The 26,593-nt window shown below is 49.0% G+C and overlaps 1 protein-coding gene across 8 annotated transcripts in view; it reads left to right on the top strand.

Annotated features, from left to right (window-relative positions):
• Hectd4 (HECT domain E3 ubiquitin protein ligase 4) overlaps positions 1 to 26,593 on the top strand; it is a 154,624-nt gene that overhangs the window by 101,979 nt on the left and 26,052 nt on the right. For 5 of the 8 annotated variants that reach the window (XM_052167566.1, XM_052167561.1, XM_052167563.1 and 2 more), the window contains exons 39-59: positions 703 to 905; positions 1,996 to 2,131; positions 3,102 to 3,284; positions 3,918 to 4,082; positions 4,369 to 4,538; positions 5,506 to 5,621; positions 6,821 to 6,924; positions 9,612 to 9,797; positions 9,914 to 10,062; positions 10,632 to 10,711; positions 11,021 to 11,184; positions 13,630 to 13,867; positions 15,121 to 15,257; positions 15,624 to 15,750; positions 16,560 to 16,697; positions 18,954 to 19,090; positions 21,297 to 21,457; positions 24,071 to 24,252; positions 25,328 to 25,533; positions 25,750 to 25,880; positions 26,132 to 26,337. In XM_052167566.1, coding sequence (XP_052023526.1) covers positions 703 to 905; positions 1,996 to 2,131; positions 3,102 to 3,284; positions 3,918 to 4,082; positions 4,369 to 4,538; positions 5,506 to 5,621; positions 6,821 to 6,924; positions 9,612 to 9,797; positions 9,914 to 10,062; positions 10,632 to 10,711; positions 11,021 to 11,184; positions 13,630 to 13,867; positions 15,121 to 15,257; positions 15,624 to 15,750; positions 16,560 to 16,697; positions 18,954 to 19,090; positions 21,297 to 21,457; positions 24,071 to 24,252; positions 25,328 to 25,533; positions 25,750 to 25,880; positions 26,132 to 26,337 — 3,319 coding nt within the window. The remainder of the gene's footprint in view (positions 1 to 702; positions 906 to 1,995; positions 2,132 to 3,101; positions 3,285 to 3,917; positions 4,083 to 4,368; positions 4,539 to 5,505; positions 5,622 to 6,820; positions 6,925 to 9,611; positions 9,798 to 9,913; positions 10,063 to 10,631; positions 10,712 to 11,020; positions 11,185 to 13,629; positions 13,868 to 15,120; positions 15,258 to 15,623; positions 15,751 to 16,559; positions 16,698 to 18,953; positions 19,091 to 21,296; positions 21,458 to 24,070; positions 24,253 to 25,327; positions 25,534 to 25,749; positions 25,881 to 26,131; positions 26,338 to 26,593) is intronic. The other 3 variants (XM_052167565.1, XM_052167564.1, XM_052167562.1) reach the window with 1 other exon arrangement.

Genomic DNA, 26,593 nt, shown 5'->3' with positions numbered 1-26,593 from the left:
AGAAGTCAAGGTTTCCATCACTATATCCCAAGTCTGAAACTAACCTGGCACATATGAGACTCTTAAAAACCAGACAAAAGGAATTATAGACAGATGATCATAAAGATATAAAATATGTCCATATTCACAACTCATTAAAGGAAATTAATGAGCAGCAGTGATGAACAACTTTTTAAATTAAAGCAGCAGTGATGAACAACTTTTTAAACCTGAATTTTAAGTCAGGTATTGTTATGAGAGGTGGTAATTCTCATTAGTGTCAAGCCTGGGTGAATGCACATCCAGGGGTGAGACACACAGTGGGGTGTGCCTTCTTCCCAGCACTCAGGCAGACATGGGTGAGCTCAGAGTTCCTGGCTAGCCAGGGCGACAGAGTGAGGTCACAGCATGTTCTTCAGATTTATGTGAAATCTTAGTATCTAAAAATAAGGGATCGCTAGAGACATTAACACACTTTAACAATGAGTTGCCAGGCATCTAGAAGCAAAGTCTAAAACCAGTTCACCAGATTGTGATGTGTATAGAGTAGGATTCTGTAATCACAAAAGTCGCCATTTACAAGGATGAAATCTACAGGATTCAGAGGGCACGGAAATTGTACTGTGTGCATGTTTTGTGTTTGTGGTGGTGGGGAAGAGATCTGAGAGAATCTGAGCTGGGAGGAATGAATGAGCAATGCCGGTGTCTTCATCCCAAACCCAGGGTGGCTGCTGTGAAGTGATCACAGAAGAGGCCTCAGCTGCCCTCAGGAAAGCAACCAAGTGGGCACAGTCGGGCCTCATTGTCAGTGTGGGGCCACCCGTGGAGTCCGTCAACCCAGAGACCGTGAGTGGGCTGTCCACAGGTGACAAGAAGAAAACTGCCCAAACCTCCATCTGCCGAGAAAGGAACTCGGAACTGGCCAGGTGGGTCTCTCGGGTGCTCCTCTGGCGGGGCTCTTCCAGACACCCTGCAGAGTAGTTTGTTCGTAGTTTGACTCTATACCATCCCATGACCTGCTGAAAATGAGAAGGGGCAAGAACTACTCAGTGCTGTCGAGGCTGCCCCAGGGGAGGCCAAAGAGGCAGTGCTGAGGCCGAGTGGGAGCCCAGGGAGTTGCTCCCAGCCAGGTGAACATGGCAGCTGACGGAGCCTGGTGGTCAGTGAGCTGCTTGCACACAGTGCTTCTTTCCCAGTCTCTTACCCAGGGGCTACGCCATTGTGGGCCTGCAGGCAGTGACAGCTGCAGACTGGGACTTTCTTTGATCCTCAAGGTTTCTGTGTGTTCTGGGTGTGTGAGTCAGCATCTCCTGGCCTATTTAGATTTGGTTGGAGGGTCAGGGCCTGGCACTGTCCCGGTTCTTCATTGTGTCATGCCATGACGGATCATCCTGTGCACGGGCAAAATGTTCACATGTCTATGTGGGAGCCAAGGAGAGCCAGAGGAGCCGACTCAGGCTTTTATATAGCCCTGCTGAAACTAGCCCTTGCCAGGCCAAGTCCCCAGCCATCCACGGACCTCCAACCTCCCATAGGTCTTACTGCCTCCCATTAGCACCACCCTGGAACCACACATGAATCACTGTGGACCCTTGGGAAACAAGTGATACTTAGATCATAGCACAGAGGATTCTTTACATACCACACACAAAAATAAAATTCAAGAAGTGGTTTCTTCCTGGTGTTCAAATTGCCATCTGTCAGTCAACAAGTTCTGTTTGTCATGTGCAAGCCCTTCATCGTGTGTAAACAAGAAATCTTTCCATCCTACATTAACTCTGAGACCACTGTTCAGTAACCCTACACACACACACACACACACACACACACACACACACACACACAGTTTCTCTGTGTAGCCCTGTCCCGAAATTCACTGTGTACACCAAGCTGGCCTCGAAGAGCCACCTGTCTCCCCAAGTGCTGGTATTACAGGCGTGTGCCACCATGCCCAGCCTTTTTCTGTACTTCTAACCATCACTGAGCATTGAAAGGTTTCTGTGTTCACACTTGCAGAACTGACCCCGTGAGACCCTTCATCAGTGGGCATGTGGCAAACAGCATGGCTGCGGAAGTGATTGCCTTGCTTCATAGCCTGCTCATGGCGCCAGAATCTAATGCTGCTCAAATATGGACCACAACGGCAGAAAAGGTTAGCGTGGGGCTGCTGCTCAGCCACGGGAGCAAGAATAAAACAGCACTATAGTCATTCACAGACAGAGCCATCCAGGAGAGAGCATTACCAACTCAGACATAGCTACACTCCTGGAGTCTCCCCTGCCCTGCTGGGTCTGATTTTGCAGAGTCAGGACCACACTTCCGAGAGACAAGACAGCCCTTGCTTCTTTTTGTTTGCCTCAGACTGGTACTGATGATATGATGTTATGTTTCTTGATTTATTGGCCATGTTCAGTCTGTTGGCAGTGCTAGGGAGGCCTCTGCAATTCACACTGCTCTGTCTTGCACCGATCTGTCACACAATGGTCTAGGTGCCTGAACCGCAGCTCTGAAATAACCACTTCCCCTTTCTATGGCCACTCCTCAGGCTAGTGCCTGAAGCATGCTCTGGAGCTGAACACTGGAATGCAGACAGTGGGGATGGTTTCCCTCAGGTGAATGACTGCTGGATTTTAATTGGTTGGTAATACAGTGATAGCTTCTCCCATATTATAAAGTTGTATACTGCTAGTTCTGTCTGATGCAGTGCTATCTATGGGTAGAACATCACTGGCTACAGCTGGTAGTTTTTGTCTCTTCTATATCCAGAATTCCTGTGATAGCTGGGCCCCAGGGCACCGTCAGTCATTTCATTAGTCTTAGGATCAATAGCCAATTGCCAGTGCTTTAACTCCCAATGCCTGCCCCCCCCTTTTCTCCTACTCTCTTTTTAAGATTTATCTTATGTGTGACTGTTTTGCCTACATATATGTATGTGTACCATGTGCATACCTGATGCTTATGGAAGTCAAAAGAGATTGTCAGACCCTCTGGAACTAGAGTTACAGATGATTGTGAACCATCATGTGGGTGCTGGGAACCAAACCCAGATCTTCTGTGAGAGCAACTGCTCTTAGCTACTGAGCTGTCTCTGCAGGCCCTACCATCCTCCTCCTTACACACAGGTTCTGTCTCGAGCATTGATGTACATTCCACAACTAGGGAAGTATGCAGAAAGCATCCTGGAAAATGGAAGCAGCAGTGGCAGGAAACTCGCCAAGCTTCAGAGGATTGCACGCCAGGCAGTTGCTGCACTCTGTGCACTTGGAGGCTTTAAGGAGACAATCAAGACAGGCTCTGAGGTCCAGGTACCCACCGTTGCTTTCCCCAGGCGTTATTGTTGCCCTCCCCAAACGCTCACCACAGCTAGCCAGTGCTCTTCAGTTATCACTCACCCAGGAGGGCAGCAAGCCTTGTTCCTTCACGATAAAACTCAAAACCTCCGGAATCGACATTGTTCTATACGTTGCTCAAATGCTAAGGCAGCGAGTGCTGTCTGATGTTACCTATGGGGCTCATGTCCTAGGGTTTTGTTAATGCTGAAAGCTTGAGATGATAGCATATCTCATTGCTGGGAGGTTGTGAGCTTGTGATCTTTTTTTTTCCAAAGATATACTTTTATGTATGTGAGCACAGTGTTGCTCTCTCTGACAACACCAGAAGAGGGCGTCGGATCCCATTACAGATGGTTGTAAGCCATCATGTGGATGCTGGAAATTGGACCCAGCATCCTCTGGAAGAGCAGTCAGTGCTCATAACCGCTGAGCCATCTCTCTAGCCCCTGGGCTTGTGATCTTGATCATGTCTTTGGCTTGGCTCCACATCAGAATCAGTGATTACTATAGCTCAGATATGACAGCTGCAAAGCCCTCCCTCTTGTCCTGTTAGATAGCTGTGCTCGCTTGACCCTGGCAGGTGGTACTAATAATCCCTGTCACCAGGTTTTAGGTAGAGGAATATCCGGAAGCATCGGAATTGTGGCTTCTATCAATGAACAGGAAGGTATAGCTACGGTCAGATTCCCTCCTGTAGACTGCCGACGGACATCGCAAGCCGCAGACACGCTGACTATTCCTTTGTCTAGACTTTGTGTTCCAAGGTCAGAGGTAAGGCGTTGCTTGGTCAAGCACCTGTGTAGGTGTTGACTGTTGCTGTGGGTGGGCAAAGGCTATAGAGAAGTGAGGGGCTTCACTTTCACCTGAGATACCAGCTGTAATGGATTTCACAGTAACACGGGTAGGAAATTTTTCATCTAGATATTAGCTGGGAATATTCCACAGTGTGATATTTTTGGTTGCTTTGATCTGGTTTCTGATTTCCTGTGGCAGTTTTGATCACATTCTGATCATACTGTTTCCTGTGCCTCTGCCTTGGCCTGCCCTTCTGCCGCAGGCACTGCCTCTTCACAAGCTGTCCATTACTGAGAAGGTAGTCCAGGCAGTACAGTCCATGCTGCTGCCTCAGGAAGGAAGCCTCTCTATCCACACCTCTCTTCCTGCGACAGGAGATGGCTCGGCCCCTGTCATGGCAGTCGTCCGGCTTCTGGCTGAAATCAGAACCAGGTCAGTGGCCTGGCCTTAGAGGGTCTGTAGTGACGCGCCACCTACCACAGCTTGTGTTCCCAGTTCCTGCACCTCTGATTGCAACCCTAGTACTGTAGCGCACGGCAGGCTGAGCCGCACATTCACCTGGGAGAGCCCGCTGCCAAGTGAGCCCTGCCTGTGCCTGCCATGTAGGCCACTTTTTCCAATGACTCAGTTCCATCGCTCTTCAACTTAGTCACAGGAAAATAAGGGAAAACTCTCAGGGCAGTGTCAGAGAGGAGATGTCTGCCTACAAATACCTTCACTCTGCACTAAACAAGAGGAACAGGGTTCTTGTGCAGAAACTTTTCAGATGTGTGCTGACCTACATGAGAGAAGCCAGGTAGAGATTTTCTGTCTCTGAGCCTGCCCTTCTATAGCTCTCAATGCTCACAAGGCACAGAGAGGCAGAGCTTTGACGACTGGTCACCCAGTACTTTGTGTCTTGTAGTAGAAACTGCATTGCAGCAGTGATGGGGCAAAAGGCGTCTTGGACATTTTCTGGTGTCTGTGGGGAGTGGTCACAGAGCCATCCTCAAATACAAACCCAGCGGCTGCTCACACCCTTGTGTGGGATGGTCTAGCCCAGCTGTGGAGCCCGCGCAGTCCTCCAGGACGGTCAGGTGTCCGGGCTTCCTTGTGCAGTGCCGATGCTGCAGAAGGGAAACAGTGCCAGTAGCACTGTTGGGGACAGCGGCCAGTAGGGACTGTCCATGCACACTCAGGGTCAGAGAAGTTGTTTCCAAGCATTTCCAGTTTGGATGGTCAGATCCATAGGTCCAGACCCCCCACAGGTATGGAGGGCCAGCTATGTATTTCAAAGCCAGTCTGCTGTGAAATGAATAAGAAGTATAAATGACAATTGTGATTGGAGTGTTTTCACAGTTGATGTCTTTAAGAATGAACATTGATGACCCTGAAATATTGTGAATCTTTTAACATTAAGAGCATGCCTGGTCATGGCACAGCTTTTAGAAGACAGCCTGTTTTGTGAAGAATTCATCCAGCAGTGTCCAGCAGCTGTGGAAGTCCTGAACCTCGTAGCCCAGGAATGCAGTGCGGGTGAGTGCCAGTGAGCCATTGTGCCGCATCTGGTGGAATTGTCCATTCATCACATGCTGAGCCTGAGAGACAGTGCCCCTCCCAGCTGCCCCACACAGGGCCTTCAGCCTCTGCTTTCCAGGAAAGCAGTGTTCTTGAGTGAGGACCAGGGCCATGCCCGACGGCTTTTCCACGTTCTTGTGAATTCATTGATGGTGTTGCATTCTGGCTATGGGTTGGGAACATTTGGATTCTAAGAGCAGGCTTTGTATTGGTGTCCTTCATAATAGCCTGCATTTAAGAAGTTTGTGGCCAGGCGGTGGTGGCGCACGCCTTTAATCCCAGCACTCTGAGAGGCAGAGGCAGGTGGATTTCTGAGTTCGAGGCCAGCCTGGTTTGTAGAGTGAGTTTCAGGACAGCCAGGGCTATACAGAGAAACCCTGTCTTGAAAAAACCAAAATCCAAAATCCAAAATCCAAAAAAAAAAAAAAAAACCAAAAAAAAAAAAAAAGAAGTTTGTGGATTTTTGTTTGTTTTTATGGTTTTTAGTCTTAACTATGTAACTGCAGCAGGCCTGGAACTTTTGATTTAGACCAGGATGGCCTCATACTTGGATCTACCTGCCTAAATGCTATGATTAAAGGCAGTGCCACATGCCCAGCCAATGTTAATATTTAAAATCAGATTAGATTTTAAATATAATGGCCTTCACCTGGCATGAGTGGGGCATGCCAGCAATCCTGCCCAAACTTTGGAGTTTGGGGCAGGAGGATCAGAAATTCCAGGCCAGTCAGAGCTAAATTGGAAGTTTCAGGCCAGCTTTAGCTATACACAAAAGCCTTATTTTAAAAAAATAACATAAGAGAGTGGGGCTCCATTTTTCATGTGATGAGAAACATAAGCATCATTTGCTAAGTGTTTGTCTCATGCCTGAGGCTTGTGTGTGGGCTTTGCTTAAGTTACACAGTGTCATCTTCACAACCCTGGGGAGCCTAAGCGGCCCAGCGCTCTGCGACTGCACTTGGAGGCCATGGGGAACACCAAGTCCAGGCCACTTTACTCCAGGCTCATTACCCAGCAAGCCTGGCTGTTGAGCTTTGTGAGGGACAGGAGGCTCGGGGTATTTCCTCTTGTAGGATGTAAGTGGTCTCTGTGTGTAATGGCGTTGTTTTGGTGCCACCCCTGGAAGCTGTTCCATGGTTTGCTGTGTCTCTCCACAGGAGAGCGGCTTGCAGTTGTAGAGGTGCAGTGCGAGAGGCTCAGGATGCTCTACCGGGACTGCGCTCGGCCCCCTCCACCTCCGCTGCAGGCTGACCGGAGACAGGTGAGACATTGGAGCCTCCCTATAGGCTGTGACTGCCACTGAAGAAAGGCAGGCAGAGGGGCATGACATTAGAAAGAGCACTTGGGCTGCCTGTAGTGCTGAGTGGTGTGCCTATCTAGAAGGAGCATGTGCAGTCCTTTGGCAGCTATACTGACACCTTTGGGTGTCTAAGAATACTGAACTGACATTCTGAATGTTGAATCATTATGCAGGAGAATTTATTAGCATCTTTAAAGTCTGAATAAATAAAAAGACAGCTTTAAGCAAAAGTTAGGGAACTGGAGAGATGGTAGAGTGTTTGCCATGCAAACTTGAAAACCTGCATTTGGCTTCCCAGCACCAGGCATGGAGGGAGACATGTCCCTGTAATCCCAGTGCTGGATATCAGAAACACAAGTACCCCTGGGGCTCCCTGGCCAGCAAACCTAGCTAAATCAATGAAAGGCTCGCAAAAACAAAGTGAACTGTGCTTGGGGAGGCACCTGATGCTTCTATGCGAATGTATGTAAAACACACAAAACTGAAAATGTTATGTCCTTGTATTAGACTGCAGTACTCTAATAACCAGCGTGTGACTGAGCAGTAGCAAGTGTGAAAAGGCTGCCGCATTTTATATTTGTGGCAGTTTTATTCACAACACTCAGAAGTGTCCATCTACTGTTGAATGAATTAGCAAAGTAAGACAATATCCAAGCCTGAGTCATGGCTTAACCATCTACAGGCCACCCACTCAGTCCCACAGGTTTCCAGATTCCATTTATGTGCATAGAAAACCCACAGAAGCAGCGTCAGGTGGGTGAATGGGCCGGCAGGGAAGAAGTGAGAGAGGCTGGGGCTGAGGTCTGCTGAGTGTGTGGCTGCTTACACAGGGGAACAAATGCTCTACAACACAACATGGTGATGGCTGCTAAACTCCAAAAGGCAGGCAGTGGTGTGTAGCTCGACCCAGCAGATTGTATGTTGTGAGAGGCATGCAAATAAATTGGTGCACATAAATAAAGCCTGCACCAATATCACTTGACATCTTTGGTTATCCTGGTGACCACACTGAGGTGTGGTTTAAAAGACAAGTGGTTTCTTCTGTCCATGGTGTTTGGGTGTTCGCATCCAGCCTTTTCTTCTCAGCAGCAGGTGAGTCCCACCAACAGCAGTGTCCACCGCACGCTGTGCACACTGACTCTCAAGGCTACACTGGCAGGCTTCTGACCTGATGATTCCTTGGCAGCCATATCTTTTCGTGGATGTGGTTCTTTGTGTAGGATGTGTTGGAATTGGTGGATGGAGAGAAATTGTCTCATAGAAAAGCCTGACACTTGTGTGATAAAGTACTGGAGCATGAGGAGACATATGCTTGACCTTATAAAAATGCTCTCCCCAAGCCGGGTGTGGTGGTGCACACCTGTAAACCCAGCACTTGGGAGGCAGAGGCAGGCGGATTTCTGAGTTCGAGGCCAGCCTGGTCTACAGAGTGAGTTCCAGGACAGCCAGGGCTACACAGAGAAACCCTGTCTTGAAAAACCAAAAAAAAAAAAAAAAGTTCTCCCCAATCCAAGCATGTCCTTGGCGTGTCGCTCCTCCTTGAGCACCAAACTAAGATGGTTCTGTGCGTCCACGAAACTGTGAGGGTGAGGATGGTGAGGAGAAAATGTTGTAACTGTGAGGGTGAGGATGGTGAGGAGAAAATGTTGTAACTGTGAGGGTGAGCATGACAAGGGGAAGCCAAAGAGTAGCTTCATGAGCCTGAGAAGGAGCCATGGGAAGGCAAGCAGGAGCAGAGCAGCTGCAGCTCAGGGTCACCTCAGTGGGGCTGCACAGAGAAGGCATTGCCTGCCTGCCTGCCTGCCTCCGTCTCTCTCTTTGTCTCTCTGTCTGTCTCTCTCTTTCTCTTTCCTTCCTTCCTTCCTTCCTTCCTTCCTTCCTTCCTTCCTTCCTTCCTTCCTTCCTTCTTTCTTTCAAAAATAAAAACAAAGCCGGACGGTAGTGGCGCACACCTGTAATCCCAGCACTCTGAGAAGCAGAGGCAGGTGGATTTCTGAGTTCTAGGCCAGCCTGGTCTACAGAGTGAGTTCCAGGACAGCCAGGGCTATACAGAGAAACCCTGTCTCGAAAAAAACCAAATCCAAAAAACAAAACAAAACACCCCCAAACCCAAAAAAGTCTCATTGGGACTTAACAAAACAAAACCATAAAGTGTTCATGCTAAGTGTGGTGGGGCACACCTTTAATCCCAGCACTCAGGAGGCAGAGGCAGGCTGACCTCTGTGAGTTTGAGGCCAACCTGATCTGCAGAATGAGTTGTAGTACAGCCAGGGTTACACAGAGAAATGAAACCTGTCTCTAAAAACCAAAACCAAAATCATAAAGCTTCTGTTAAGATTTATTTTTACTTTTGCATCTGGATGTCCCACCTGCCTGTGTACCCTGTGCATGCAGTGCCTGAGGCCAGCAGAGCTGCCAGTGCTCTCAGTCTCGGAGCCATCTCTGTCCAGAAGACAGACTTTCATGATATACAATGGAGGTGCACAGGAATAGTGTTATTGCAAGGGCGTAGCAGATGTAAGACTTTGGGGTCCATTCCCAGCATTATAACAAAAAATGAAAAAGAGAAAGGAGAACCCAAATTTGATCTATCAGATACAAATGATTTTCTTCCTTAAGAGAGTAATGATATGCTCTTTTGAATGGAGTCCTCCCTCCTGTCCCCACCGCAGCCCAAAGAGATCACCTGGAGCCCTTCTCGAGTGTTCCCTCCAGTCCGTGCCTGCCTGTTCTCATCTCACCTCACCTCTGTCACCTTCCTGGCTGACCCCAGCGCTGGAGGAGGTCTTCCCCGGGGCACGTTCATCTATGCCACCTCCCCCTTGCCAGTTCAGGTGAGAAGATGCATGTCAACCCGCCTCTTCCCACACCTCTGACTGGAAAGAAGCGGCAGGTGCTAGGCCTGGCCACTTGTCCCCTCTGACGTCACCTTCTGCTGCTGTCACTTCAGGCCCCCTCTTTCTACTGGGAAATTGAGATTGTTTCCTATGGAGACACTGATGACGACACTGGACCAATCGTCTCATTTGGCTTTGCTACAGAGGCTGAGAAGCGTGATGGGGCCTGGACCAATCCGGTGGGCACGTGCCTCTTCCACAAGTAAGGACAGGCGCTGCCAGGCGTGGGTGGGCTCGCCTTAGTCTCAGCACTCAGGGGGTAGCCGGTCTCTGTGAGTTTGAGGACCACCTGGTCTGTTAGTTCCAGGTCAGCCAGGGCTACATAGTGATACCTTTCATAAAAATGGGTCAGTATTCCAGAGAAAGTGACTTCCCATAGGTGTTTATGGGTATTTAGGAAACCAAAGTGTGATTGTGTGATTGAGGAAATTCAGACAGAAAGTGTTATTTTCCTCTCTGGATGCTTATGTTCCTCCTCGTGGTTCTTTCCCAGTAGTGCTGCAAAAAGTAACTTGTCTTGTTCATAGCCAGTCCTTCCTGAGTTCATACACCATGATGCTATTCTGTAGACTAGGGTCTGTTGGGCTATTGTAATACTAAAGGAACAGCAGAGTAGCCTCAAGCCAAGTGTGGACAGTGCTAGTTGGAAGTCTGTTAGTGTTTGGGAAAGCATTGCTGTTGACTGTGGGGCTTCCTTCCTTGCCTGCCCCTTCCCTCTCTCCCTCCTTCCCTCCATGAGTCTCAGCCTTGACTCTCTTGATCTCCTCCCAGCAATGGCCGAGCTGTGCACTACAATGGCTCCAGTCTGCTGCAGTGGAAGAGCGTCCGCTTAGATGTCACACTCTCTCCTGGTCAGTGCAGTGGGGCCTACTTACTCTGCATGCTTCTGTGGGTGCCAGCCTTGAACCTAGATGGTTTAAAGTTCAATAAACTTAGCAATTGGAAATGGGTCATTTGTCATTGAGTAAAAAGTGACCACTGCCCTTGTCGTCTGATTTTTACACCACAGCTCTCATATTCTGAAGCCATTACCTTAGAGCCTCTATCTTGTAACGCAGGGGTCAGACACAGCTGCTTTTGTCCCTCATCACATAGTTACAGGTTAGGACACCTGATAGTAAACTGGGAAAATGTGTGAATCCTCCTGCTCTCTGCTGTAGGTGATGTGGCAGGAATCGGCTGGGAAAGGACCGAGGGGACTCCACCTCCTCCGGGGCAGCCAGCCAAAGGCCGAGTGTACTTCACATACTGCGGGCAGCGCCTCACACCGTACCTAGAAGATGTCTCTGGTGGCATGTGGCCTGTAGTTCACATTCAGAAAAAGGCAAGTCACCTCGATAGGAAAGAAGAACAAATCCTATTAAGAAATATGTCCTGACCAGAAAAGGAAAGAAAGGTGTTTCTGGATAACTGTTCCTTGCACAGTGACAGGCATAGGGAGCCTGGATAAGTGTGCTTCCTTCCCTGATGGACCCTGCAGGCTTGCATCCGCTAATGTTGTGTCCAGGGCTTAGTGTGTACTTGCCCTGACCTCCCTTTAGCCATCCTTCCTTAGCAAGGAAAGGAACACTATTGAAATGTCTGAAAATAGCTTGTGAGAGCAACCCCTGAGTCACGTGAATGGCAGATGGTTAGAGAGTTCTCTGGGGAAGACTCAAAAGTTCAACACTCCTCTTCCCCCAGCACCAACACACACACAATCACACACTCATGCTCACTCACACACACACACACAGTCACACACTCATGCTCACTCACATACACGCACACACTCATGCTCATTCACACATACATGCACATAGTCACACACTCATGCTCATTCACACATACATGCACATAGTCACACACTCATGCTCATTCACACATACATGCACATAGTCACACACTCATGCTCACTCACACATACACATAATCACATACTCATGCTCATTTACACACACAGTCACACACATGCTCACTCACACATACAGTCACATACTCACGCTCACTCACACATACACGCACAGTCACACACTCATGCTCATTCACACATACACATAATCACACACTCATGCTCATTCACACACACACAGTCACACACATGCTCACTCACACATATACAGTCACATACTCATGCTCACACATACACACACACACAGTCACACACTCATGCTCACTCACACATATACACACACAGTCACACACTCATGCTCACTCACACATATACATACACACAGTCACACACTCATGCTCACTCATACACACACACAGTCACACACTCATGCTCACACATACACACAGTCACACATTCATGCTCACTCACACACACACATAATCACACACACATGCTTACACATACACACAGTCACATACTCATGCTCACTCACACACACACACACACAGTCACACGGTCATGCTCACTCACTTACACACAGTCACACACTCATGCTTATTCACACATACAGTTACATACTCATGCTCATTCACACATACAGTCACACACTCATGCTCACTCACATGCACGCACACAGTCACACACTCATGTTCACTCACATGCACGCACACAGTCACACACTCATGCTCATTCACAAATACACACACAGGCACACACTCATGCTCATTCAAACATACAGTCACACATTCATGCTCACTCCCACGCACACAGTCACACACTCATGCTCATTCACACATACACACAGTCACACACTCATGCTCACTCACACATATACACACTCAAGCTCACACATACACACAGTCACACATAGACACACAGTTACACACATACACACAGTCACACAGACACACACAGTCACATAGACACACACAGTCACACACATACACACACAGTTACACAGACACACACAGTCACACAGACACACACAGTCACACACATACACACATACAGTCACAGGGGCACACACACGGGCTTCTATTGATTTTGAAGGAGCACCTAGGCAAGCCTGCTGCTCTGTAGGACACTATTCCTGGTGACATGCTGCAGCCCCTCATCTCCATCCACTTCGTGGTCCATACCCAGATGCCATCCTCATGGACTCAGCACTAGTGGGCTCAGAACACATGTTCAAAGTGAGCTGCTTCTCTGGCCTTCCTGTCTCGGGAGAAGGCCCATGTGGATGTGATCACAAAGTAATAAATCCTTAGAGTAAGAATCTAGTCTTTAAGTGCCAAGCATATCCCTGCCCTCTGAAGACATGGTATGTGAGCTAAGCCTGGAGATCTTCCCACTGTCTTGGTGGCAGAGTGGGAAGAGTGCCCAGGCAGAGAGAGGGGCAGCATGTGCAGTGGTGTTGGTAGAACACAGCCGCTGGCCTGCTGCAGTGGGCAGCCTTGTAATCCAGCCAAATCAGGGCTGAGGGATCTGGAGAGAGGCTCCTCTAGCTAACTCTAGTCCCAAGGGATTCCACACACTCTCCTGGCATCTCTGGCCACCAGCCACGCATGTGCTGCACAGCATATATACGGGCAAAATTCTCATACACATAATTAAATAAGTAAAAGAAAATGATTGTTGAGAGTCTGAGGCTAGCCTGGGCTACATAGCAAAACCCTGTCTACCAGGAGAGGGTAAGGGTCTCTGAGACAGTGAGTGGTAAGGAGCCCAAGCACGTGTGAAGCGAGGGCGAAGGAGGCGGGCACCCGTGGCGCTCCAGGCACAGCTCACACATGCCTGCCTCTCCTCCTGCCCACAGAAGTGTACTTAATTGCTTATACATCGAAAAGAAAGAAAGAAAATCTAAATAATCCTAAATCCTTTATTTGCTCTTTCTAGAACACAAAAACTCGAGCCAATTTTGGTTCCCGCCCGTTTGCGTATGCTGAAGGACAGGCCCATCGCAATGCTGCCGACCTGTGCACTGACCTGGCAGAGGAGATCAGCGCTAACTTCGAGGCCTTGCCATTTGCTATGGCCTCTGACAGTGACAACGATGCTGGCACCAGTATTGCATCAGACCCAGGCACTCACGGGCCACCATGCCGGATTGCAGCAGTGGCCACAGCCCAGCAACGTAAGCCACGTCATCACCTGGCCCTGCTGCCAGTGCTATTGGGAGTGCGGTGGATGCCACAAGCCCCCTTAGCTTTGGCATCCTCAATGCAGTGAGACAGTCTCGTATAGACAGACACGGGAGGCGGGTCACACTGGGAGTGTTCCCACTACATGGTGCTAAACCCGAAGGGGTAGAAAGTATAGTGCAGGAAGCTAAAAGCCCATTTCACTTTACAGGGTTACTCATTTGTTTAAATAAATTTTTTTCTTAAAAATCTCTTTAAACTGAGGTCAAATAATAATAAAATGGTAGAATTAGGGACATGGATAGAAAGCTATGTTCTACACTGTTTCCTTGATCATTAAAAAACTTATAATTGCCGGGCGGTGGTGGTGCACGCCTGTAATCCCAGCACTTTGGGAGGCTGGTATTGCTGAGTTCGAGGCCAGCCTGGTCTACAGAGGGAGTTCCAGGACAGCCAAAGCTATACAGAGAAACCCTGTCTCAAAAAAACCAAATCCAAAAAAACCAAAACCAAAACAACAACAACAAAAAAACAACTTATAATTAATCAGCTCATGTGGTTTAGGCTTATAATCCCAGGTATTCGGGTGGCTGAAGCAGGAAGATAATACATTCAAGGCCTGCATAGGCTACAGAATGTTCAAGTCCAGCTTGAGCCATTTAGCAACTTTATAGATAGATAGTCAGACCAAGAGATACATAGAAACATAGCTAGATACACAGATCACAGATGCATAGATAGATAGTGGGTACATACATACACACATAGATAGCTGTATAGATGCATAGATAGATAGTGGGTACATACATACACACATAGATAGCTGTATAGATGCATAGATAGATAGTGGGTACATACATACACACATAGATAGCTGTATAGATGCATAGATAGATAGTGGGTACATACATACACACATAGATAGCTGTATAGATGCATAGATAGATAGTGGGTACACACATACACACATAGATAGCTGTATAGATGCATAGATAGATAGTGGGTACACACATACACAAATGGATAGCTGTATAGATGCTTAGATAGATAGTGGGTACACACATACACACATAGATAGCTGTATAGATGCATAGATATGTGCATAGACAGACAGACAGACAGACAGACAGACAGAGACTGGGGACATATCTCAGTGGTATAAGCCATACCTAGAATGGAGAAGATTCTGTCCCTAGCTTTGTAAAAGAAGAGAAAAAAGAATGAAGTCTGATTGTGTTTGTTACAGAATATGACAGTGACACCTCCTGCCATTATAAAGTGGAGCTCAGCTATGAGAATTTCATCACCTCTGGCCCAGACCCCCACCCACCCCCCATTGCAGATGACGAGAGTGACGACGAGGACGACGATGACATCCCTCAGGTAAGACCCTGTTTCCTGACCGGGCAGCATTCAGCCTGGGACAAGGCTGTGCCCTGTGTGAGGGGTTGTCTCACGACTCTGAATTGCCCTTGAGTAACCACGTCTATGTGTGGAAAGGTGAGGGACCTTAATGGTGGCTCAGCAGGAACCCCAGTCTGTAGTGAGAATGCTTCCTGGCTTGGAAGAAAGGGGCGAGCTTGCTGGGAGGGGTGGGGGAAGGTTGCTGTTAGGGGACAGAAAGGCATGCTGGGAGGGCACCTCAGGGTCTGTGTTTAGGCCAGGCTTGAACAGGGCAGGTCCCTGTGGTAGAGCCACAAGTGCCTGCATGAAGCTCTTCCTCAGCTCACCAGCTTTCTTTCTGTACAGGAGGATCATTACGCCCTGCTGGTGAAAGCGTGGGAGACCAAGGTTTTCCCTACTATCCGGAGACGCTTCCGCAATGAAGCTGAGCGGAAGTCAGGCCTGGACCAGATCAAGGGTGCTCTACAGCTAGGTCTGCTTTGTGTTCTCCTGAAGAGGCTGGAGGGATGAGTGAGACGGGCAGGGCTTGGGGAGAGACGTCCCCCAGATGGGCCATCTGGCTTGACAGTCCTACCCTGTATGTCACTGAGCTCAGGGTCCTTTGCCCTCCTGAACTCCCCAGTGCTTTCCATTTTGTTTTGTTTCCAAGTACATGGACATGTCATTACTTGGCTTAGTATCATTAATACGACAGTGCCAATTTTTGCTATTAAGTGTCACTGTATCCTCTTCCTATGGGAAGAAACAAAGCAGCTGGATATAGTAGTGCCAGCCTGATACTAGACAGGAGGGTGGCACGTTCAAGACCATCCTAGGCCTAATAGTGACCCTGTCTCAACAACAAAACAAACAAGCAGAGACCCTGCAGGACATTAGAGGACAGAAGGTGCTCAGTGCCACCCTCTGCCTCTCACAGAAATGTTTGCGTAGCACAGAGATGAAACAGAGAAACCAACGCTGCCCTCACACTCTTCTGCCTCTGCATTTGCCCTGTTGTTTGTTCTGAGTTAGCTCAGCTTAACCGCCACCACAGTCCCGTGTCCTTGTGGGTAAGCGTCCTATCCTGAGGACTCCAGCTCCTCCCACCATTGCTGCCCTGGCAGCACCAACTCAGGTGCTTTCAGCCTTTGGCACACTGAGCAGGAGAGACCCAAGACCCTGGAAGTGACACAGTTAGTATTTAACAGGGTACACACTGTCCTCCCAGCAAGGACACAGAAACGCTCCGTTGGTCCCACGATTGTGTTCCCTGAGGTGTTACTTAGTGTGCCTTGTTTGCAGGCATGGTGGACATCGCCCGGCAGACCGTTGAGTTTCTCTACGAGGAAAATGGTGGCATCCCCAGAGACCTTTATCTTCCCACCATTGAGGACATTAAAGACGAAGCAAACAAGTTCACAATTGACAAAGTTCGAAAAGGTTTTGCTTTTGCTTTCCTCCCTCCTCTGTGTGTGACATTGCCTCTGAATGGAGCAGCTGCTGGCTCCCCTAGGGTACTCTTACTCTGAGTGACTGACCTCTTCTAGGCTCAAGTTCCTGGTGGGCCCCAAGAAGGCATGTGTGTAGCCTCAGGCAGTCTCTCCCAGTACCCAGAGTCCCTGGCATAAGTAGGTGCCAGGGCTTCACCTAGGCTTCCTGGCATGGGCCCGGTTCTGAGTTAGCTGGGCACGGGCACTCTCTTGTCTTATGAGCACTGGGGAGATGGAGGTAACAAGATCCATTCCAAGTCAACCTTGCTACGTAGTATGTTTGAGGACAGCCTAAGTCAGGTGAGGCCCTTTTAGAATGCACGTGTGCTTGTCCCTAACATGGCCTGTTACTTGTTAGGTGAGGCCCTTTTAGAATGCATGAGTGCTTGTCCCTAACATGGCCTGTTACTTGTTAGGTGAGGCCCTTTTAGAATGCACGTGTGCTTGTCCCTAACATGGCCTGTTACTTGTTAGGTGAGGCCCTTTTAGAATGCACGAGTGCTTGTCCCTAACATGGCCTGTTACTTGGAAGGAACAGCAGGAAAGTACACACTCGAGGAATCCTAAGCCACTCATTTTATTCTGCCTCCCAATCCTTACACAGCTGCATCACAGCAGAGACTAGGGAAATGGTCCAGCAGATGAAGGGCTTGGCTGCCCCTGTAGAGGGCCTAAGTTTGCCTCCCAGCACCTCCACGGCAGCTCCAGGAGGTCTGACAGTGTCTTTTAGCCTATGGGCACCTAGATAAATGGCATACATACACACGGTGTTTACATAAATAGAAATACAGGTACATTTTAGTGCCAGGTATGGTGGCCCACACCTTTAATCACAACACCAAGAGTGTAGAGGCAGATAGCTTTCTGTGAGTTTGAAGCCAGCTTGGTCTACATAGTGAGTTCCAGAGTAGCCAGGGCTACACAGAGGCCTGTCTCAGAAAAATCAAGCAAGGGCAGAGGTGGTCAATCAATCCTTTAACCACAGCACTCAGGAGGCAGAAGCAGGCGGGTCTCTGAGTTCCAGGCCAGCCTGCTCTACATAGTAATTTCTAGAATGGACAGGGCTACACATTTTGTTTGTCTCAAAAAACAAAAAAACAAAACAAATAAAAGAAAACCACAAAATGGTATGTCTCAAAAAACAAAACCACATCACAGATAAGAGGCGAAATATCTATTTCTGTGCTCCCCACCCCGTTTTTTTTTTTTTTTTTTTTTTTTTTTTTTTCTCTTCTTTTGGAGTCTGGCTAGGAGAGTATGTCTCACTGGGAGAATGCTAAGGTTTTGGGTTCAATCCTTGACATGACTCCAACATGACTCCAAGGACACGACTGCCCTTCTTAAATGTTTGCCTTGGCAGTATTTACGATCATCACACAGCGTGTAACACCAAACCATTTCCTCTGTTCCTTTAGCATATTCATATCCCCAGAGAAAGTCTGTGCTCCCCTATCTGCCCATCCTCCTTCTCCCTAGACTCTGTGAACTGTTTCTCTACTTCCTGTCTGTGGACTTGACCTGTTCTGGACACTTGTGACAAGTACACCCATTTAACATGTGATCTCTCAGGCCTGGCTGCTTTTTCCAGGTTCATCCGTGTAGCGTGTGCGTGTGTCCATGCTTCATTGTGGGACTGTCAAGCACTACTGCGCTGCATAGATGTGCCCCTTAGTTGTTTCCGGTCCTCACTGAGGGGCTTTGAACTGCCCTGATCATTGGCCATGAGGATTAATGTTGCTCTGAACATTAGTGTTCACACTCTTGTGTGGACATACATGTTCATGTCTCCAGGAGAAATACACATGTATTATTATAGATTGGAATCTGTAATCATGAGTACAATTGTTAGGCAATACAGTAACTCTGCATTTAGTCCTTTGAGAAAATGCCAAAATACTTTCCAAAGCAACTCGCCCATCCTACATTCCCAGCGGCTCACCAGCTATGCGTGTGGTCCATTTTCTGCACATGTGTGGCAGCGTGTCCATCTGTCCTTTTACCTCAGCCCTTGCTACTGGTGTGCTCTCACCGTGGCTCTTACCCACATCTCCCAGTGACTGACAAGTAAAAGTGAGCACCATTTCATGTGTCGTCTTCTCATTTCTTTTTGGAGACGTGATTATCCAAGTCCTCTGCCTGTTTGAACTATGTTAGACCCTACAGTGCAACCTCCCAAGGTAACATAGTTCTTCCTCTACTTCCTCAGGTCTTACAGTTGTAACCCGCTCTCCAGACAGCAGCAATGTAGCTAGCAGTACTGTGGGAACTGCTTTGCCAAAATTTGCCATCCGAGGGATGCTAAAAACCTTCGGCCTTCATGGAGTCGTCCTAGATGTTGATTCAGTAAGTAAACAGCCAGTCAGGCTGCTCCCGACCTGTGTGTGGAAAGTGGCTCCTGTGCCCATGCAAAGGGACTGTAGGATGGGACACCTAACATGCAGTTGTGCAAGGTCCTGGGCTCTGTCCTCAGCTCCACACTGACAGATGAAAAATGGGTTTTGCTTCAATTTAAAAATAAGGAAACCAGGCTGGAGAGGTGGAGCAGTGGTTAAAAGCACTAACTTCGCTTAGTCGTTAGGAACAGAGTTAAACCCCAGGACCCATGTCCGATAGCTCACAGATGCCTTAACTTCAGCGCCAGGGGATCAGAAATGTCTTCTGCCCTCCGTGAGCACCAACCCACACATGCACATGTAGTCACAGGAACAAACACCCAGAAATAGACACAAAATAAATCTTAGAAAAGAAGGACGGAAACCAAAAGGAGGTGTGCGGCTGTGGAAAGACTCAGTGAGAACATCTCATGATTACAGAGTGAGGCTGCACCCAGCCCTGCCGTCACATCTAGCTCACATCTCCAGTACAGAGCACAGTGGCCCGTTATCCTCAGGCTGTTTCATGGACAGAAGTTAGAAATTAAGACTTGGGCTCTGTGATTGTGGAGATGGATGAAGTAGAGGGAGAGATGATTCTGAGCAATCATCGTAGTGACTCTGCCTCAGTCCCCACTGTCGGGAGAGCGGTGTTGCTCATCAGGGGTTGTCTCCATTTTACAGAGCTCCCCTGAGGCTCAGGAGGCTTCAGAGGGGCAGGGATAGCAGACAGGGACTGACATGGGGGAGGCCAGAGATTTCAAAGTTGCAGCTGAGCCTTACTCCCAGCCCCTATGCTAATAACTTCTAAAAAGCAGAGCATTTGGCTGGCAGCTGTATCTTATCAGTGGAAATTAAAAGTAAGCTAATAGCTGGGCAGTGGTGGCACATGCCTTTAATCCCAGCACTTGGGAGGCAGAGGCAGGCAGATCTCTGAGTTCAAGGCCATCCTGGTCTACTGAGTGAGTTCCAGGACAGCCAGGGCTATACAGAGAAACCCTGTCTCAAAAATACAAAAAACAAAAACAAACAAACAAAAACTTCTCCAGTCACCGTCCTTTGGCCTCTGTGGGCATCAAGCACACATGTAGTATACATGCATGCATGCAAGTAAACACTCAAACAAAAAAAAAATCATCTTTAAAGGAAAGAGACCGTTGTGGGAAAGAACCTCAGTCAGGGAAGTATTTGTAGCTCAAGCACTGGGACCTGCGTGGAGACCCAGCTGTGTATGGTGGTCCCAGTGCTGGGGGAGGAGCTCTGAGAGAGGACCATCCACAGGCTTGCCAGCCAGCCACAGAAGCCAAATGGGGGAGCTCTGAGTTCAGTTAAGAGGCCGTCTCAGAAAAATAAGGTAGAATGCAACTACCTTAAAAACATCAGCCTCTAGCCTCACACACGTGTACACACGAGCATGTGCTCCCTCACACACATGTGTACACACGAGCATGTACACCACACACACACACGTACACGTGAGCATGTATGCACACACACATATGCACACACCAAAACACAAAAGAAGTTGTAGTGGTGTACACCAATAATCTCAGTGGTCAGGAGTCTGAGGGAGGGGAATTGAGCATTCCAGACCAGCCTAAGCTATACAATGAGACCCAAAGGAATTGTGGGTGAGGCTCAGTAGTAGAATAGATACCACATGTACATGGACCGGGGTTTGATCCTAACACACACTCACAACCCCAACAAATTTAACCTTCAGAGATGAGTCAGCAGTTAAGGGCCTATACTGCTCATGCAGAGGACCTGAGTTCGGTCGCCAGTACCTGCATTTGGCAGCTCAGCACCTACTGTAATTCCAACTAAAAGGACCCAACACCCTCTTCTGACCTCCAAGGTTACCTGCTCTCAAAACACACACATTCACACGCACTAGAGGGTGGGAGTAGGGACAGAAGGAGAATCTGAGCTCTAGGCCTGCAAGGGGTACACAATGAGACCATGCCTAAAAAAAAAATACTTTGGTTGTAGGGAGATTAAATAAATATGTGTTTTGTAAATTCTCTTTGGGTTCATTAATTTCATTCATAAAATAGCAACTAGGTACAGAGTATAGCATAATATCTAGAGATTTAATATCTATATATCTTTGCATGAACTTGAAAACAAAAATCAGTTCTCAGAACAGCAGGTTGGATGTGTACTTCTCCCTGCAGGTGAACGAATTGGTGCAGGTGGAGACATACCTCCGGAGTGAAGGGGTGTTGGTACGGTACTGGTACCCCATCGATATGCTAGAAAGGCCCCCTGCAGGCTACCGGCGGACTGCCACTAATGGGCTGGTCACACTGGATAATACCAACCTTCAAATTCACAGGTAAAACTGGGCCTTCCTTTCTTTGAGGGAATAGGTGCTTGATTAAGAAGGCTTTTCCTTTAAAGCTAAGAGTTGGAAGGAGGGATGGCAATTGCACAATTGCAGGGGGTCAGGAAGAAAAGACCCATCTAGAAGCACATGGCCTGTGTCACATGCAGTCTGTGGTATACTTAGGATGGAGCCCACTAGAGAGATAAAGATATGTAGAGAAGAGAAGTCAGGAGGGAAGCAACCAGCTGTCTCTTTTTTGGTAACCATGTGTCCCCTCAACACTGGCTGTGTATGTGATACCATGCGGGATTCTGAAAGGGACAGGGCTGCAGTGGAGACATACCTGCCCTCTGCAGATGAAAACCTAGTGATGATGATCAGTCACCATTCCCTGCCACACACTATTAAATAATGCCCCTAAGACTCAACAGAGGCAGGAGAGTTTTTGTGAGTTGAAGGACAGCCAAGGGTTGTGTTTATTAAAAACGAAACACAATTCCTGTCTGATTCATTCCTTCCCTCGTAGAAGTCCCTGCTGCAGTTGAGAAGAAGGCAGAGTAACAAGTGCATGCTCTAATAAAGCCTCTGCAAACCACATTCATTCTCCCTGTCCCTTAGCGTCACAGTCCCTCCTCTCCAGACCTATGTGTGTGCCCATAGCTCAAGGGTCACCCGAATTTGACACATGGAGCCCTAGCTAAAATGCAGTCAATGACAACAAACTAATTTCTTTCCAGGGCATCAGTGTGGAACTGAGCTGAGTATGTCTCTGACTTCCCTCTTGAGAGTATATAGTCCTGGCTGACCTCAGACTACCACATAGCCAAGCCTCTTCTGTCTGTGCTGTTCCACTGGACTAGTACATTATTCTATGGGGTTGTCTGAAGCCCAGGCAGGCCTCAGTCCAGTGTAGGGAAGCACTTAATCCCAACACTCAGGAGGAGGCAGGCAAATCTCTGTGAGTTCCAGGCTAGTCTGCTCTACAGAGGGAGTTCCAGGACAACCAGGGTTAAATACTGATAACCTATCTCAAAACAAACAAACAAACAAAAATCAGAAAACAAAAAACCAGGCCACAGTCAGTAACACTTAAGCAGCCAGCAAGGCAGGAAGACCAGCATGCTACACGGCACTGGCACTGACACTGACACTCCACAGAGGTCCTCACTGTCCTCCACAGGGTCAAGTGGTAGTGCAGGTGTGTGTGCACACTGACTGCGCAGCCACGTAGCATCAGTCAGAGCCATCACCTTTGAGGTAGACAGCATGAGGTAGACATGAGGTAGACAGCATGTGGTAGAGCTCTGGGCTCCCCTGCCTGTGCAGCTCCTCTTCACCACCCGCAGTGCCTTTTGAGAGCAGCTGGACCAGGGCTGTCTGAGGCTGAGGAAGGGTTCAGATAACCCAAATGTGGCATGAGGTGGAAGAATTAGATCTCATCCAAAGCTTCCTTCTCTGGTCCTGTCAATCTGCAGGGTCCACATGAGCCATCTCGTCCTCAGCTGTGACCTCTCAGCCCTTGGCATCCTTCTAGACCAGGGGTTCTCAATTTTGAGGTCATGACCCCTTTGTGGGTTGAATGACTCTTTAACAGGGGCTGCATATCAGATATCCTGCATATTAGATATTTATATTAGAGTTCATAACAGTAGCAAAATTACAGTTATGAAGTAGCAACAAAATGATTCTATGATTAGGGGTCACCACAACATGAGGACCTGTATCAAAGGGTAGCATCATCAGGAAGTCTGAGAACCACTTGTCTAGACCACTGTGGAGGCAGCTGGCGCTCTCGGGCACATTGAAAGGGTGGTGTCGGGCGAGTCAGAGCCTGCTCCTCTAGTCAGATCTTCCTGTGGCTTCTCAAATAGAGGACTTAAGACCTGTGCATCTCTGGAGCGCCCTGTGAGCCTCTGAGGCTGCTTCCCTCCTTGGCTCTTTCTGTTCTCTGCACACTGAACTCATTCCTGTGTTGGGGCTCTATGTGCTGCTCATGCTGACTGCCCATCTGTGGTACCTGTCACCTTGTCAGTCAGTCATGTGGACCTGGCACTCATTCTCTGTGGCCCTTATAAACACTGTTGCTGTGAGTTTATGTTAACGAGCATTTGTGCACATGGATATTTTCATTTCTTTTTTCGGGGTGTTTTTTGAGTTGGGGTGAAAAAAAAACTAACGAAAAGTATTGTGACTTTTATTTAAAACTCAAATGAGTTACTTGAAACACAGATCACATGCCGGGCTGTGGTGGAGCACGCCTGTAATCCCAGCACTCTGGGAGGCAGAGGCAGGCGGATTTCTGAGTTCGAGGCCAGCCTGGTCTACAGAGTGAGTTCCAGGACAGCCAGGGCTACACAGAGAAACCCTGTCTTGGGGGAAAAAAAAAAAAAAGAAAGAAAGAAAGAAAGAAAGAAAAAAAGAAAAAAACCAAATCCAAAAAAAAAAAAAAAAGAAAAAAGAAAAGGAAAAAAAAGAAACAAGATCACTGGGCCAGAAGAGAAGCCTGTGATGTAGTGACATCATCCTCATTGTTGTGACCTCATGCCATCCCCAAGAGCTCTGCTCAGGTGTGAGGGCCAGACCATCAACACACTCAGGGTGTCTCATTTTTCCTTCCCTCAGAGAGCTGCTGCGCTGCGAGGCCGCGCTGGCTCGGCTGTACTGTCGCATGGCCCTGCTCAACATCTTCGCCCCCAAGCTACCTCACTTATTCACTCGGCTCTTCCACATCCCTGCCATCCGAGACATTACGTTAGAGCACCTGCAGCTCCTGTCCAATCAGCTCCTTGCTCCTCCCCTCCCAGGTGAGACCTGGCTCAAGAACTGCATCTTAGCGTCCTAGTTCTCCATGGAGACTCATGGAGGCCTGTGGTAGCCATGATAACTGCTCTTAGACAACCAAGGTGCACGTCACCATAGTTACCTAGCGACCCGCTGAGTTCTCACTGAACACAGGACTGCTATCATATACTCTGCTTACCCTGGAAACTCAGGCAGAGGTTCCCCTGGCAGGACCTGCTCCGTAGCTGCTCATGTAAGACAGCTAAGCCTAGGATGCTTCAAGTAAGGGCTTCTGTGCCCATATGGGCAGTGCTAAGTAAGGGAATCCTTCATTGGTCCACCCTGGGCTAAGGGCTCCTCTGAGCACTCAAGGTAGGAGGCACAGGCACCCTCTCAGACCCTGTTCCAAGCAGCACTGTGAGCCCATGGCATTTGAGGCATCCTCAGGGTCCCAGTCAGTATCTGCCAACCACCTCCCTGCTAGCCTCACATCAGCAGCCTCCACCAGCCCACTTCGAGGAATGCACCTGTAAGAGGAGCTCTCCCTGGACGTCTCAGTGTCACACGTGCCTTGACATGCCTTAGTGGAGCCTAGGCTGTCCCAGAGCAGCTGGATAGACTATCCCACATTGGTCTCTAAGAAACTTAGCAGGGGAGATGGCTACAAGCATAAGGACCCTAAATTCTAGTCACCAGCACCACATAAAAAGCTGGGCACAGTGGTGTGCTTTTGTAATGTCAGTGTGAGGGAGACAAAGAAAAGTGGATTCCCGAGGTTCCCTGAGGAGCCATGTCATCCAGTCCAGTGAGGGAGCCTGTCTCAAACAATGCGATGAAGAGCTGCTGGAGAAGACACCCAGCACCAGCCTCTGGCTTCCACAGGCATGACACACGTGCACACGTGAACATGTGGTGCATGCACATCTGAAGCACTGTGTTACTGCTAGCAAGAAAGCACTGGTTCAAGGCCAGTGCTCGTGACTCCCCACAGTGCCCTGATGGCCCAGGCCTCCCTGTCTCTCATTTCCCAGGCACGCATTTCCCTCTGTGACTGGCCCCTGCAGTTGTACCATTGTCCCTTCCCTTTCCTGTCCACAGATGGCACCATCAGCTCCAGCTCCATCCTCCTGGCACAGTCTCTTCAGCACTGCATCCACTCGCAGAGCTGCTCTGCCACCGACCTCTTCTACCAGGGCAGCTCGCAGACGCTGAGGGAGTGGCTGAGCGTGGCCATCACCCGCACCCTGCACCAGGGCGAGGACAGCCTTCTGGAGCTGACAAAGCAGATCTGCGCCTTCCTGCAGGTACAGGCGCGGCTCGTGGCCCTAGCTGAGCACACCACTGATAGGCAGTGCTCTCCCGCAGGCCACTGGGCAGCGCTTCTGCTGGAGCTTTCCAGCCTCGGGCGGCCTTCTCCCCAGGCTGCCAGCCTCTTGCCTGGACTGTGTCCTGGATAAGGCGAGAAGATGGAGTGTGCCCCGTGTCTGGCCCACGCGTGCTCATTTTTTGTGTCCTTCCAGACAGCACCAGAGCAGTTTCCCTCCGAGGAATTCCCAGTGTCCGAGTCCAAAGTCAGTATGGATGTGAATTTCCCAGGAGCAGCTTTTGTTGTTGTGTCTTGCAAAGAAAGTCAGTCTGGATTCCGTAAAGAGTAAGTTATCCTTTCTCCAGAAGATGGTGCTGGGGAGAGAAAGGCTGAGTGGATTCATTCCAGCAGCACTGCCCAGGAACATGTCTCCAGCGGGCTTTGCCCTCAATTGCACACTATCTTTAAAGCTAACTTCCTGTATCTCCCTCTATGGGGAACTAGGCTATAGAGAACAGCCTTCTAAAAGTGGTGGAGATGACTTATGCCCAGTGCATGGCCTGGTCAAGTCTGTCTTAACGCCCACTTCCTCTCAGCTCCTCTCTGTACAAGGCTCCGTGGGCCCGCGTGCTCGTCTATGGGCTTGGCCACAAGGTAAAGCGCACCGGCCAGCTGAACCTCATCGAAGCCGCCTGCTACCCTCGGGATGCCTCGCCCGCCAATACTGGGCTCGCTCCTCCGCCCACAGCGGACCAGTACCCTTCCGTGGTTCTCTCTACAGACAAAGTCCATATCAAACTAGGTGAGTGTCTCTCAGTTCACACTGATCGTGTGGCCGGGAGCAGTGCTCTGCTGGCCTGCTCTTAGGGACTCCCAGGCCCAATGGCTGAGTGAAGAAAGAAACGATCAGAACAGTGTTTGAGACAGCAGATTACAGGCCTAGCAGAGGCTGCTGAGGCACAGAGGGGTGGCTTCCACCTGAGTGTTGGGGAGCCATCCACACAGGGGCAGGGCCGCAGTCTCACCCCTAAAGCCCTCCCAGGTGCCAGCCATCCCAG

The sequence above is a fragment of the Apodemus sylvaticus genome, chromosome 22 (assembly GCF_947179515.1).
Source record: "Apodemus sylvaticus chromosome 22, mApoSyl1.1, whole genome shotgun sequence".
Lineage (NCBI taxonomy): Eukaryota > Metazoa > Chordata > Mammalia > Rodentia > Muridae > Apodemus > Apodemus sylvaticus.
This window is presented reverse-complemented; position numbering and strand designations above follow the sequence as displayed.